Source organism: Carlito syrichta, unplaced genomic scaffold (assembly GCF_000164805.1).
Source record: "Carlito syrichta isolate Samal-C Ts95f unplaced genomic scaffold, Tarsius_syrichta-2.0.1 Scaffold302026, whole genome shotgun sequence".
NCBI classification, from domain to species: Eukaryota; Metazoa; Chordata; class Mammalia; order Primates; family Tarsiidae; genus Carlito; species Carlito syrichta.
Genome location: NW_007246122.1, coordinates 43,704 through 59,037, shown reverse-complemented (window position 1 = coordinate 59,037; position 15,334 = coordinate 43,704). Strand labels below are relative to the sequence as shown.

Genomic DNA, 15,334 nt, shown 5'->3' with positions numbered 1-15,334 from the left:
CCCGGCTGATTTTTTGATTTATTGTAGAGATGAGGTCTCGCTGCCCAGGCGGGTCTCGAACCCGCGGGCTCAGGCAATCCACTCACCTCAGCCTCCCAAAGGCACAGGATTACAGGCTGAGCCACCGAGCCCGGCTGTTTTTTTTTTTTTTAATAGGAATTTCTGAAATTATTTGTAACTAAAATGGATAATTGTGTTGGGAACAATATTTATTGGCTTTTCTCAGTAGATAGCCATTATTCCTAATATAATATCCTAGGCTTTATTAGTTCTGGATTTTATATTTTTATGTATTTTTTATTTTCCAGTAATGGAATATGTTCTGGCTTAGTATATTCAAGTCATGAATATTTTCTAATGTATATTATAAGATAACTTTTAATCAAATTATAAAATTTCTAAATATATAATTATCTTTCAAGATCATCTTTCTTTTTTTTAATTAGAGGAGCTAAAATTTACAACTTGTTCTCTTCTGTTGTGATGTACTATGTGAACATTTTCATGACCTTCCTGGAGCACTTTCTCCTTATTTTATTATGGTTAGGGTTTCAGGGAAACATGTCTCTGTTTTTTAATTGACTGGAAGCATTTGAGGCCAGGCGCCTTCTGAGGACCATTGCCTTGTCTCTGATGAAACAGTAGCGCTCCTGTGGCAGGTCACTTGAAGCTTTTATCTGTTCCATTCCTACACTCTCAAATCCCTAGAGCATTTCTTAAGACCCAAATGTAAATTTCTTGATGATCAGCTCTTTCCTGCTCCCTTTCAAATGCTGTGAATGTATCCCTCTAATATACAAAGTTGCTATTTTTACTAAAACCCTCATTACCATGAGAAACTGACTTCATCTTCTTAAATCTCTGGAGCCTCAAGTTTCTGACTGTTACCATTTACTTTTAAAGATTCAAATAGGCATAATAACTAAATATCCACTTTCCAGTGATAGAAATCATCAAGCAATTATTTATATTTATATTTATTTTTATTTTTGTCACCCAAACTGGAGTGCAGTGGCACGATCACGGCTCACTGCAACCTCAATCTCTGCAACCTCAATCTCAGGTGATCCTCCCGCCTCAGCCTCCCAAGTAGCTGGGACTACATGTGCATGCCACCACACCTGGCTAATTTTTTTTGGGGGGGTAAAGATGGGGTCTCACTATGTTGCTTAGACTGGTCTCAAACTCCTGGGCTCAAGCGATTCTCCTGCCTTGGCCTTTAAAGTACTGGGATTACATAAAATATGCCTGGCCATATTTGTAATTATTATTGGTACAAAAAAGTTGTATGTATTTATGGGATACACTTGATGTTCTGATACAGGCATACAATGTGTTATGATCAAGTCAAAGTTTTGGGGTAGCCATCACCTCAAGCATTTATCATTTCTTTGTGTTAGGAGCATTTGAATTCCATCTTTTAATTATTTTAAAATATACAGTAAATTATTATAACTATAGTCACCCTAATGTACTACTGAATACTAGATCTTATTAATTCTACTCAACTGTATACTTGTACCAATTAATCATTCCCACTTTATTCCACCCTCCCCAGTACGCTTCCCAGCCTCTAGTAGTTATCATTCTACTCTCTATCTCCATGAATTAAAATTTTTTTTACCTCCCACATATAAGTGAGAAGATGCCAAATTTGTCTCTCTGTGCCTGGCTTCTTAACATAATGTCTTCCAGTTCCATCCACGTTGTTGCAAAAGACAGCATTTCATTGTTTTTCATGGCTGAATAATATTCCATTATGTGAATATACCACATTTTAAAAATCCATTCATCCATTAATAGAAACTTAGGTTATTCATGAAGCAGTTTTTGTCTTATTTGCTAACTGTTATATTAGTTCCTTCCAGTGGCCAAACATGACATCCCTGTCCAGTCTGTTCTCTTCCAAATTCACCTCTGTGTGTATTTAAATTATGGCTTGAATCCATTTTTTTTCCCATTGAAAATTCAACTGACAGCACCCAGATCCCTCAATTTTGGTTTCAGGCTCCTCTCACCCTTTCCTTTTAGGAAAACTAGTTGAACTATTTCTCTTTGTGCCCCTTAAATCTCCTTCATGGTTGAACCTTTTTGCATACAATTTTCTTCTTCCTTGTCTCCAGCTTTTCTTTTCTCTGTTCTCTCTTCTTTTCTTTCCTTCTCTTCTTTTGGGCACTATTAATCCCATTTCTGTCTTATGATAAGAGCAAGACAAAATAACCTTTCTTTCACCCTACCTTGCCTACTCAAATGAATTCCATCTCTCGCTTTTCCGTTGCCACTCCTTGGTAATGTGACTATCCTTTACGTTGCATTTAAAATTGTCATCTGTCTCTCTTGTGTGTTTCATGTTCTGTTCACATTGACCACCTAGATCTGGTCTGTCTTGCATTGTCTATCTCAGAAATTGCCTACATGCCAGCTGATTGCAGATGGGAACTGGATAACAGCTTTGCAGCTCTTGATGGCTTATATTTTTCAGTTTGCATTTCTGCGTTGCATTTCATCAATCTCTTTTATTCTAAATTTATTTTTATGTTCTATATTTTAGCGAGAATATAAAAAGGTCTTTGAGGAAAACAAGGGAATGTATCATTTTGATGCAGATGCTACAGAACACCTGCACCATAAAGGCAATGCCACCCTCCAGAGTCAGGTATGTGCTCCCTGAGTACACGCTTTCCCTGCCAAGACCCCCTAACCATCTCAATGCCTGCCACTCACTGCTGTGTACCTCCACTGAGAATGTGCAGTTGTGGCAAAGTATAGGTCCCGAGAAAGTTAACATTGCTTTGGGAAAAATCTCATTTTTTCTGTATAGTTATTGAGTCAGGGAAGCTTGAATCATATTTCCATATAGAGACATTTTATAAAATAATCATTACGTAATTAAAAAGTTACAAGATAGAAATTAAACTATGGTCAAATCTCATGATGATTTACATTTTTATAGTGCACTGATTTGTCATCTTGAGCTGCAACATTCATTTTCCAGGTGCAAGGCTTATTAACATTTCTTAGTTCAATTATAAAAGTGTTATTAAAAGGGAAGACAATCTTACTAGTGTATTCTAACTGAGTACTTCTTCCAGTATGAAATTCTGTGTACCACTTGAAAAAAACTTAAAAAAATAACTTCTTCCTAGCATACTTTAAAGACCATATCTATATTTTTCATTCTAAGTTTATTTTATTTTGAATACATTTACTGATCACTCTGTCATACTCCTCTGCAACAAAAATATGTCTTCACAAATAGATATTTTAAAATTTGTCATATTTTCATTCACCATAAAGTTCTAAGTATTTAAAAATTTATTTGGGGTTGAATTATTATTAATATAATTATTATCAGACAGCTTAATGAATCATTTCATAAATAGCTACTAAGCATAAGAATTTTAATGAAATTGTGATCAGAAGTCTTCTATGAATGTAACTTAAAGAGGTATATTGCTTAAAAGTCAACACTCTGATAGCTTGCATGTAATTTTAGTTTTTGCTAGTAGGGGATATGAAATGTCGCTCATTTTATAAATTGAAATAATGTGAGGATTGACTATAATTGAAACAAATAATTTTTTTTTTTTTTTTTTGAGTTAGAGTCTCACTCTGTCATCCAGACTGGAGTGAAGTGGCCGCTCCTGGTCACCGCAGCCTCGACCTGCTGGGCTACCAGTGATCCTTTCGCTTCAGCCTTACAAGTAGCTGGAACTACAGGCGTGTGCTACCACGCTCAACTAATTTTTGATTTATTGCCCAGGCAGGTCTCGAACTCACGGGCTCAGGCAATCCACTCACCTTGGCCTCCCAAAGCGCGGGATTATAGGCTGAGCCACCGAGCCCGGCCAAAACAAATAATTTATAATAGTATATTATTGAATAATACATAGTAAAACTGATATAAAATCATATAAAATGTTTCTGTGCATGTCTTACTCAGTGTCTATGAAAAAATTCAGTAGTCTCAGAGGACATTGTCCTCCCTTTGACAAAATAATAGAGACTCAAACCCATATTTTTTTGTTTATGGTTTATTTAACAGACATCAAAGTTATGACAGATTTCTCTCTCTCCCCTACATATATGTACACCATGTTCATATACATCTGTAACTCCATATATGTTATATATATGACCCAGCTATTTGACAAAATAATTTATACAAGTCTTGGAATTACATTATTTAGTTGTTTTAAATTATTTTTAGTTCTGAAAAGATTGTATATGTTTTCTGTTTACATTCTTTCTATGTCATTAACTACAAGGAACCCAATGATCAACCTAAATGGCCAGAATAATATAATTTCAGAAAGCAGGATGATTTATTTTGCTTTGCTTAGTTTATATACAGGCTTTTGCATTTTTATATGCCTTTTATACTTTTTCAATGAAGGTTAAATACAAAGAAGAATATGAAAAAAATAAAGGAAAGTCGATGCTTGAATTTGTTGAGACACCATCATATCAAGCTTCAAAGGAGGCTCAAAAGATGCAAAGTGAGGTAAATCACTTGGTTTGTTACTAATTGTTTAATGTATTATCCTTTTTTGGGGGGGGTTGGAATCTCACTCTTGTCACCCAGGCTAGAGCGCAGTGGCATGTTTCATGGTCACTGCAGCCTCAATGTGTTGGGCTCAGGTGATCCTTCTGCCTCAGCCTTCCAAGTAGCTGGAACTAAAGATGCACGCCAAAACATCCAGTTAGTTATTGGGATTTATTGTAGAGACCAGGTCTCACCAGTTGCCCAGGCTGGTCTTGAACCCTCCAGCTCAGGTAATCCACTCACCTGGCCTCCCAAAGTGCTGGGATTACAGGATGAGCCACTGCACCTGGCCTGTTTTATCATTTGAAAGGAACCAGTGAAGTGACTTGGAATGCTTAGTGTGTCTACAATAAAGAACACTGCTCCAGGCAGATTCAAGAACAAGCTTTCTTGACCCAGCCACCCACTGCCAGGGATCTTGTCCAGGTCATTGGGTTTGTCTGGTCCTTAGTTTTTCTCCTTTGGTGAAAATGGATCTCAAGCCAGTTGAGGTTTTAAAGTCCGTCTCACCTATAATATTCTAAGACTATACAAGGGGGAACCCCTCAAAAAACCAGAATTGTCTTTTAGAGGGTAGGCCCCTTCTAGTACAAGCTTACCTCACTAGGTAGATGTTCTAGGAACCCATCAGCATCAATGTACCAGTCAGCCTTGTGAAAGACTGCATTCAGCTTCAGTGAATTTTTTTTTGAGATTTTTTTCATGATGGGTGACTTACAAGGACACCTGCCCACACCGCACTGAGTGTTCAGCAGTTTTTGACCAAAACAGCACCATCCCAATGCCCCTCCCTTCCTACTCACCAGATCTTGCCCTGACTGGCATATTTTTGTTTCCCTGGATAAAAACAGTCTTCAAGGGGAAATGTTTTGCTGGTATGGAAGAGGTAAAACAAAACAAAACAAAAAACAGCAGTAGCATTAAAAGGCATCAACATTGATGAATTCAAAAAGTGTCTTGAGTAGTGGAAAAGCATCTTGATAGGCATATTGCATCAAACAGAAAGTATTTTGAAGGTGACTGACGTTTAAGCATGTAAGAATGAATACACAATTTTTAATAAATTCCAGGGTTTTTTGGGTCCTCCCTTTTATAATCAACACTTTCTGATTGTGTCAATGTAAAACTATGATGAGTACATGAAAACTAAAAGGAAAATGAAAAGCTGGTTGCTTTATTTACCCTTTTTTTTCAGTGACAATAGAACTAACACTTATTAAATACTCCATACTAGGTAATATGCTAAGAGCCTTATTCAAGCTCCTTTAATACTCAAAGTAGGAATATTAGGGAGACATTCTCCCTAGAGTTGTACTATATCCTCTGAAATTAATTGCCATAAATAAAATTATGTATTCAGTAAATTTCAATGTTTTAGGATCTGGTCAAAATAATGAATTATTCCCTTTTATCTGTTTGTTTATATCTTGGTCCATTTTGTGCTGTTATAACAATACCACAGACTGGATAATTTATAAAAAGCAGAGATTGATTACAGTTCTAGAGGCTAGGAAGTTCAAGATCCAGAGGTCTACATCTGGTAATGGGCTTCTTGCTGTATCATTCCATGGTTGAAGGTGGAAGAGCAAGAGAGCACACCCAAGGACCTGTGTGTGTGTGTTAGGGGGAGACCAGCTCACCCTTTCGTCAGGGGCCCACTCCCGTGATAACAAACCCATTCCCATGACCACGGCATTAAGTCATTCATGAGTGCAGAGCCCTCATACCTAATCACTTCTTAAAGGTTCCACCTCTAACAGTGTTTCATTGGGAATAAAATTTCCAACACATTAACTTTAGAGGACATATTCAAGTCATAGCAACTTATTTAATACATTTCTTTCCCCCTTCCCCAAAAAACAGTTAAGGGTTTTCTCTCCTTATCTATTCTGTTCCCAACATAGATAACACTAAGTCACATCTAGATATTTTCCACCCTGGTTTCTCTGTTCCCATGAGATTCCTTTGTGTTTTGTATTTCTGTTTTTGGGGGGACCAGACACACAAGGTTTTGTCTGTAGCTGACATCCAAATTCTATGGGTATAGTGGGTTCTTACTCCAAAGGGACAGAAATAGTCGGCAGTAAAATCAGCCCACAACCATGGTACTTCATGCTAGGCATGCTCAATGGGCGAGATCTTTTCTGTTGTCCAGTACTAATATCAAAATGGGCAGAAGTGATAACTTCTATACAAATGACCTCACTGGAATCTTGTAAGCATTGTATGTGCAATTTGTTGAAGTGTTATAATTCATCTTCTTGGTAAAAGGGCACTCAGATAGTACTTGGTTTATTGAATTGTCGAAGTTTCTTAATTTCTTTTTTAAGCAAAAGTCAAAAAAATTTTTTTTTAAATACTTTTCATGTCTTATATCTTCTTGAACCACTAACGGGGAGTCTGGTAAAGAAATATCAGATAATTTTCTTTTGACTAAATTAGCTGTTTGTTTTAACCAAATTGACAGAACTGGGGAATTTGATCAGAGTTCAGAAGCCCTACAAAAACTTTCATTTAATGGAATAAACTTTACTGGAATACATTTTCTGCCTTTAGATAACAGCATATATAAAGTATTTCATATATCCTTTATATCACTTTATTGTCTTCCATTACAGCAATACTTTTTGGGTGGGCTAGAGTCCCCCATTGAATTTCCCCATTTTGTAGGAATTATGTGGCCCTTGTCACTGATCCATAGCCCTGAGAAAAAGTTTCTGTTTTCAGGAGCTGACATGGTGCTTTTGTTTAATGGGTTTTCTGGAAGTTTAAGACTATATAAAATCATTAAATAAATTTTCACCAAAAGACACAGGGATAAAAAACAAATAACTTCATTTTTCTGAAAGTAATCTCAGGATGGCGGCATCTGCATTTCAGGCTCGTCCTCCTCTTCCCCATTCCCTTTTCTGCCTTCTTTTCCCCTTTCCCCTCAACCCCCTTCTTTCATCTTTAGCTACAGAACATTCATGCTGAGGACCCTTTTATCATTCTCGTCCCACAGCTCCTTAATTTTTTTCTACTCTGATTAGTTAACTTTCCTCTCACCAAACAAATCCTGGAACTTGTAATTTACCATACGGATGAAAAATGCCAAACTCTAAGGTATTTTTAAAAAGTGTATTCTGAGCCAAATGTGAGTGAACTAGGTCTATGACACAGTCCCAAGAATTCCTGAGAACGTTTGCCTAAAATGGTTGAATTCAACTTGGCTTTGTACATTTTTAGGGAGACAGAAGTTACAGGCAAAACATAAATCACTACATGTGAGGTTCATATTGGTTGGCCCCAGGAAGGTGAGACATCTTCAAGTGTGGGCTTGCAGGTCATAGGCAGATCTAAAGATGTTCTAATTGGTAGTTGGTAGAAAGAGTTAGGCTATGTCTAAATAATTCGAAATTAGTAAAGGAAATGAGGAGTTAAGAAAAGGGAGATGAAGATTTGAGGAAGCCAAGGTTCTTGATACGTAGATGAAGGTTCTAAGTAACAGGCTTCAGAGAGAATAGGTAGTGTCCTAAAAGGTGCCCAGAATCTGGGAATCCCCAGGAAGGGAATTCTATACAGATGCAAATTTCCCAAAAGACAGTTTTTCAGGGTCATAACATATTTCTGATGTTCTTATTTATCTGTTGTGTGATGTCATACCAGACAGAGACAGGCTGGAAAGTAAGCAATTTTACATAGGGTTAATAAGAACCCATCTGACGAAATTTTACAGTTTGTAGAATGTGACTCTCTAGGCCTCTTAGTTAGGCATTTGGGCAAGAAGAAAAAGGTTAGTTTAGTTTTCAGTGGTTAATATATTCTAATACCATATTTCTGTATTAAAAGTGACAGTAATTTATGATTTGGGATTTGAGCTCCCCATTTCTAATGATAGTTTCTCTTCACCTGACTTATTTTCTCACTCCTGCCAGGAGAGAGTTATTTTTCCTTTGATTACAGCCATTGACTATTAGATTTTTTTTTTTTTTAGGCTCAACAATGATGTCTTGAAGAGAGTGAACTCTCCCAATACAAAATATCTTTGGACCCAATTTGCACACTAGAATAATAACATAGCAAAATATCTTAGACAAATTTTGATGTGAAAAAAATGTCTTTAAGTATAATGCTAATTAAGTAGACACAAAGAGAGCCATCTGTCTTCTCGAACCCACGGGTTCGAGACCCGCCTGGGCAACTTGGCGAGACCTCATCTCTACAATAAGTGAAAAAATTAGCTGGGCGTGGTAGCGTGCACCTGTAGTTCCAGTACTTGGAAGGCTGAGGCAGAAGGATCGCCAGAGCCCAGTGGGTCGAGGCTGCGGTGGCCGGGAGCGGCCACTGCACTTCAGTCTGGGTGACAGAGTGAGACTCCAACTCAAAAAAAAAAAAAAGATGGTTTTTATTCCTAGAAGGCAGGCTTGGCTATGAGTTCCTTGAGGAACCTCCTACAGGCAAATTTAAGTATTTATGATCTCAGGAAAAGCCGTTGGACTCTTTGCTATGTCTTGTGATTAAACCTATCTCGCTTTCTTCTAATGCCAAATATAGGTTTGATTCATGTGTTTTCTAGAAGAAATCTCTAAATCTGGCTTTGAGAAGTTCTTTTTCTTGCTTCACAAATATAGCTGTCCTAACAAAAAGCATGCCAGAGGTTTTTGGATTTTTATATTTTGGCCAATTATAGTTGTAATCAACCTCCTTTAATGATTCACTTTAGTTAAATAATTTGCTTTGTTTTGTTTTGTTTTCCCTGAGAAGAAGGACTTTTGAAGTGATATAGCTAGTATGAATAAGCAAATAAATACACAGACATATTTACATTTCACCATTTAATGAGTTCCTTTTGGCTGGAAATACCCTAGATTCAGCCTTCTAACCATTTTATCCCTATTAGTTCCACATAAGGAAGAAGACAGTTTCTCATCATTGTTCTCAGTGTATCTATAGTTCTTCATTTCAGAGTGTTCTCAATGCAATTGCTTCATTAGCTTCATTAGATGCACCAAATCCTTTGTGCCTCTCCTTGTGGCTCTGCACGCATTGTTTGTTAAATAGCCGTATGTAACACCAACGTTAAGTGAGGAGACAACATGCTTCTCTTATTCTCCCTCATGGTTGGGAAGAATTCTTTATTTATGCAATTATCTATCTCTAATGAATATGCAGTAAATCTCCTACATACAAACCTTCAAGTTGTGAAATTTCAAAGATGCGAACCTGTGTTCCCACGTTTAATCACATTAAGTTAGTTCACATGTCTGGTGTATATTGCTATGTGCATGCCTCCTCAAGTGGTTGTGTTTTTGTGTACCTTACAGTACTGTATAGAGTATGGTAGTACAGTACTGTCATTTCAAGTCCAGGATGTATTATAAACCTGTTACAGTACAGTACTATATAGCCAATTGTGTTAGTTGGGTACCTAGGCTAATTTTGAACTTATGAACAAATTGGACTTACAGACATGCTCTCAGAATAGAACTGAATAGAATTTAATGCAGAATTTACTTATTCTTATCATTATTTTTTGATACAGTTTGAGTAACATACTTGACTGACAAAATATGGGTCCTTGTTTGGTCTGTATTTCACATCACTGGATATTTTTGCTGTTTAGAAAGACTCTTTATAGTCATAAGGCATGCATTGCCATTGATTTTCAAATGCGAAATTCAAATGCAAGAATTAAGAGAATCATAGCCTAAGGGTAGCAGAATGTGTCAAAGGGGCAAGTGGTGGTATGAATCTAGACACTTCCATGAACACTGTCCATGACTCCCTTTCATTTCTTGTTGTGAACTCTTACATATGTAAAAAAAGGATTTATCAGGTTCAAGGTAAGATTCTTTTCACATTACAACTTGATTGATATCGAACTCCATATATAGTAGAAAAATATTCTCAATGCCAAAATCATTAAAGGAAAATGCCTCCCCACCCCCAGTCAACCTTTAACCATCAATACATGTTAGAAATGATATTTCCTGAATCCATGAAAGATTGACAGAAGAATGATGGGGACATGAATGTTAATGCTACTTTGGTTTGAAGGGGGTTCCTACACCACCAGATTTTTCTTCCAGTGGATGGGTGCACTGGCTTTTGAGTAAACTAGTTGGGTGATCCAATCAAAGAGTCAGTCTTATTGGTTCCCTCCTAAAATGGGCTGATGTCAATCACAGACTGGTAAGATGTTAAACAACTTCATTCAGAGTGACTTACCAGAGAAAAGGGGTACTTGATTATTCTGCTTTTGTTTGCTAGAATTTGAAAATTTATGATAAACTTGAATTTATTTTCCCATTGATAAGGTGACTCTTAGGTGGTGGAATTATATAAGAAAACATAAATTTTTTTCCTGGGAACTCTTGTTCTAATATCTTTTCAACAGCCACTCATATTTCCTAAATTTAAAATCATGTTGTCTTATTTAACAGAAAGTTTATAAAGAAGATTTTGAGAAGGAGATTAAAGGAAGGTCATCACTGGATTTAGACAAGACTCCAGAATTTTTACATGTAAAGTACATCACCAACCTTCTGAGGGAGGTATGATTCTACTGTTTGCTATTAAATACCACAAAAGAAAAATAGAGAAATAACCCAGGAAATTCTTACTTAATTCTGTACTAATTAAGTGTTGAGGTATTAAGCTATTACTCTTCTTCTTCCTTTGACCTTTACTAATAAAATTTTGTATTTTCATTAAAAACAGCAAAGTGTGTGTTAACATTTCCATTTAAAATTGAGGGAAGAAATTACCCAGATTTCCTGGGAAGACTTGAAAAATAGTCTGGTTTTGTGTTTTAGTTGTAGCTCAGAACCTCTCTGTAAGTTGTTTTATAGCTTTGTAGCAGTTATTTAAAAAAAATTTTTTTTGAATATGAATGGAACGAGCATAATTCTTTCAAATTTAGTTATTAAAAAATATATTAAAACCCAGCTTTTTCTGTAACTTCCTTGTAACATTCTTATAACATTTAATATCAGAAACGGGTGCTCACATGTGAGGGTCTGGATAAATGGTACATTATTTATAAGTTGTTTGTGTTCTAAATAGGGAAAAGTAATCTATTTAGCATATAGAGCAGAGGAACTCATGTCTATTTTTCATTTTGTTCTCTGTAGGATTACCTCCCAAAACTTAAGAGTGTGTTTTGACTCATTATTAATATATTAAATTTGTTCAACATTGAAGTTCAAATATCATGCTGACAGTCCATCCTTTTAAAAGTTTATCTTCTTGTGTTTTAAATGGCTGCAAAATAACTTAGAACTCTCCCAAATCTACTTAAACAGATTCTCTTTATATTAAGGAAAATAGTTCTCTAACTATAAATGGAATATATATTAATGGAATACTTAAAATGTAATAATATATATTATGGAAAATATTATATAAATAAGATATACATTACATATAATGTGAAATTCCAATTCATTTTAAATGTTTGAGCTGAAGAAACTATCCCCTGAAGGAAATATCTTGAACCAATGAAATAAATTAGAGATTAATTACCTATAGGAGCACATCATCACAGACTTCTTTAATACACAAATGCAAACTGGTTATACCATTTAACTGATTTTAGATATTTAATGTGATTCACTGTCATAATTTATGTTGTGCTGAAATATGCATATAATTTCTTTTTCTTTTTTTTTTTGAGTTGGAGTCTTAATCTGTCGCCCAGGCTGGAGTGCAGTGACACACTCATGGCCACTCCAGCATCGACCTGCTGGGCTCCAGTGATCCTTCCTCCTCAGCCTTTCAAGTAGCTGGAACTACAGGCGTGTGCTACCACACCCAGCTAATTTTTTATTTTTATTGTAGAGACAAGGTCTTGCCAAGTGGTCTGGGCTGGTCTTAAACTCACAGGCTCAGGCAATCCACTCGTCTTGGCCTCCCAGAGTGCTGGGATTACAGGCTGATGCCTATAATTTCTATAAGAATTCTCTTGTTACTCTATCTTTTCTCACTTTTGGTTCCTAATAAAAATGTTTGAGGTTGAAGGCTAATCATATGATAACTTCCTGGAGAGTAGAATTGTGGGTAGTAGAGATTGGGATGGATGATGGGGGAAGAGGATGGGGAGAAGTTGATTAACGGATACAAAATTACAGCTAGGTAGAAGGAATGAGTGCTGGTGTCCTGCAGCACTGTTGGGGTAAATGTAATTAACTGTAATTCATTGAATATTTCCTAAGCTGGAGGAGAGTATTTTGAATGTTCACAACACAAATATATGCTAAATGTTTGAGGTGATGGATATGTCAATCACGGTGATTGGGTCATTACATATTGTAAATACATGTTGAAATAATTAAAAAAAAATTTTTAAATGGCACCTTGCTACTGCTATTGTCTTCCATTTTAAAATATGTGTTATTGGTGTGGTGGCGCATACCTGTAGTTCCATCTACTTGGAAGTCTGAAGTGGAAGGATCGCCTGAACCCAGCAGATCGAGGCTTTGGTGGCTATGAGCAGCATGCCACTGCACTCCAGCCTGGGCGACAGAGTGAGACTCTGACTCAAATAAATAAATAATTAGGGTCAATTCTTAACACTTTTTAAATAATTTATTTTAAATAATGTTTACTATCACACTAGAAAAATGTGACAGAATCCCTAACATAGAAAGGTATTAATATACTGCCAGAGGTTTTAAAAAGATACATTATTTATATGAATTTTTTAAGGTGGAATCTTTTCATCCCCTACAAATGACAATGCAAAATCTATTTTTAGATTCATAAATGGCATTACTGTATTCCATTGCTTTTTTCTTTTATTCCTCTTTCAGAGTGAGTCTTATTTTAGACTTATTCAGGAATATGCACCAGGGTGGCAAAAGGCTCAGACTATTGTATTGGTCCACTCAGGCTACCATAACCAACTGCCATAGTCTGGGTGGCTTAGACAACAGACTTTTCTCAAAGTTCTGAAGACTGGGAAGTCCAAGATTAAGACGCTGGCAAATTCAGTTCTTGGAAGGGGCCCTCTTCCTGGCTTACAGACAGACACCTTTATGCTGTGTCATCACAGCAGAGGGAGAGAGAGAATTCTGATCTTTTTTCTGATTCCTATAGAAACCACAGTCTAAGCAAGGGAGCCCTACTTTCACAAACCCATCTAATCCTGCTTACCTCCCTAAGGCCTCACCTTCAAATACAATTACAGGGGGATTGGAGCTTCAGTGTATGAATTTGGGAGGCACACACCATTTAGTCTATAATAACTATGATGCTAAGTGAAATAAACTAGGTACTGAAAGACAAATGCTGTATGTTTCCATTTACATGTGGAATCTAAAACACACTAACTCACAGAAGCAGAGAGTAGACTGTTGGTTACAGAGGCTAGGGGCTAGGGGAATGGGAACATGATAGTCAAAGGGCGCAGAATCACAGAGAAGAAGAAAAACATTTTTTGAAATTTGTACAGTGTGGTGAATATGGCTAATAGCAGTGTATATAGTACATTTCAAAATTACTAAGAGAGTACATTTCAAATATTCTCATCTCCCAAAATGTTAACTATTTGAGGTGATGAATATATTAATTAGCTTGATTTAATTATTCCACATTGTATTTATAAATTAGGATATCACTTTGTACCCCATAAATGTATACAATTATAGATTATCAATTTACAATAAAAAATTTTAAAAACTAACTCGAAAAAATAATTATAGAGCTTTTAATTTGAAGAAAGGACTATTGGTGACTTTGATTATTTTTTCCTTTTTTAAGTGTATTTAGCTTCAAATGGATATTGTGTTTTTTACATTATGATTCTTACATTGACATTGCCGTTTAGTGTCTTCAAAGTGTCATTTTATACTTCATTTCTTTTGATTCCCCCCATTGCCCTTTGACATTGGTAGAAGAAGTATTTTTATTTTCATTTTAACAGGGTGGAAATCAAGGTCAGGTTATTTAAATGTCGTCCTGAAGGTCACACCACCAAATAAGTGAAAGAGCTCTGACTTTTGCCAGGTTCATTTGACTCAGAGATCATTCCAAAATTACAAGCAGGCCATTCCAATGTCTAGGAAGCTATTAGTTGAACAGAGGACAGGCTAATTTAATTATACTAGAAGAAGGGAAAGTAACATGAAATGAACCCTAGAATTAACTCGAACCTGATTTCTTATCATTAAAGGAAGTTTCATCTTTCATCTGACAAGTTAGTCACCAATGCAACCTAGTTGAATGGGAATAAGATTTACTATTTTTATGATGCAATTAAGTAAGAAAACAAGCAATTCAATAGTAGAAAAAAAAACCAAGTTATGTATATAAGTATTCATGGAAGGCATTTGGATCTACTTAAAATATGACAATAACATAGGTAAAATTTAAACTATATATTATCAATCTGTAGGGAATTATTTGGTTTTACAAATCTTTAAATAGAATGGAAACTTTTTTAAAACTTCTACATGAATCGTTTTGATTTTGTAATTTTCCATTCTTTTTCTACTATGTTCTAAAATGTATTCACATTTTATAGATAACTTTCAAAAAGTACTTCAAATAATTAGAAGAAGAATGTATTCTTAAGAGCTTCCTTACCATTTGAAGGGAAGTTATCTTTAAAAAAATCTCTATGGTACCAAAACATATTGAGAAAAAGTATGAAAAGAAAAAACTGATAATATTGGAAGGCACTCTGAACTTGACAGAGAAGAAAATGAAGTGTCTGTAGAAAACAAGCAAGAATGCTCAGCATTCTGATTCATTCCTTCCTAGTAATATTTTTTCCTTTCTGTGACCTTGAGAAAACATGTGAAATAG

The 15,334-nt window shown here is 35.8% G+C and overlaps 1 protein-coding gene across 1 annotated transcript in view; it reads left to right on the top strand.

The window, feature by feature from the left end:
• Positions 1-15,334, top strand: part of NEBL (nebulette) — a gene marked incomplete at its 3' end in the record, with an annotated part of 81,407 nt that overhangs the window by 41,442 nt on the left and 24,631 nt on the right. The window contains exons 9-11 of the mRNA XM_008055913.2: positions 2,552-2,656; positions 4,397-4,504; positions 10,972-11,082. Coding sequence (XP_008054104.1) covers positions 2,552-2,656; positions 4,397-4,504; positions 10,972-11,082 — 324 coding nt within the window. The remainder of the gene's footprint in view (positions 1-2,551; positions 2,657-4,396; positions 4,505-10,971; positions 11,083-15,334) is intronic.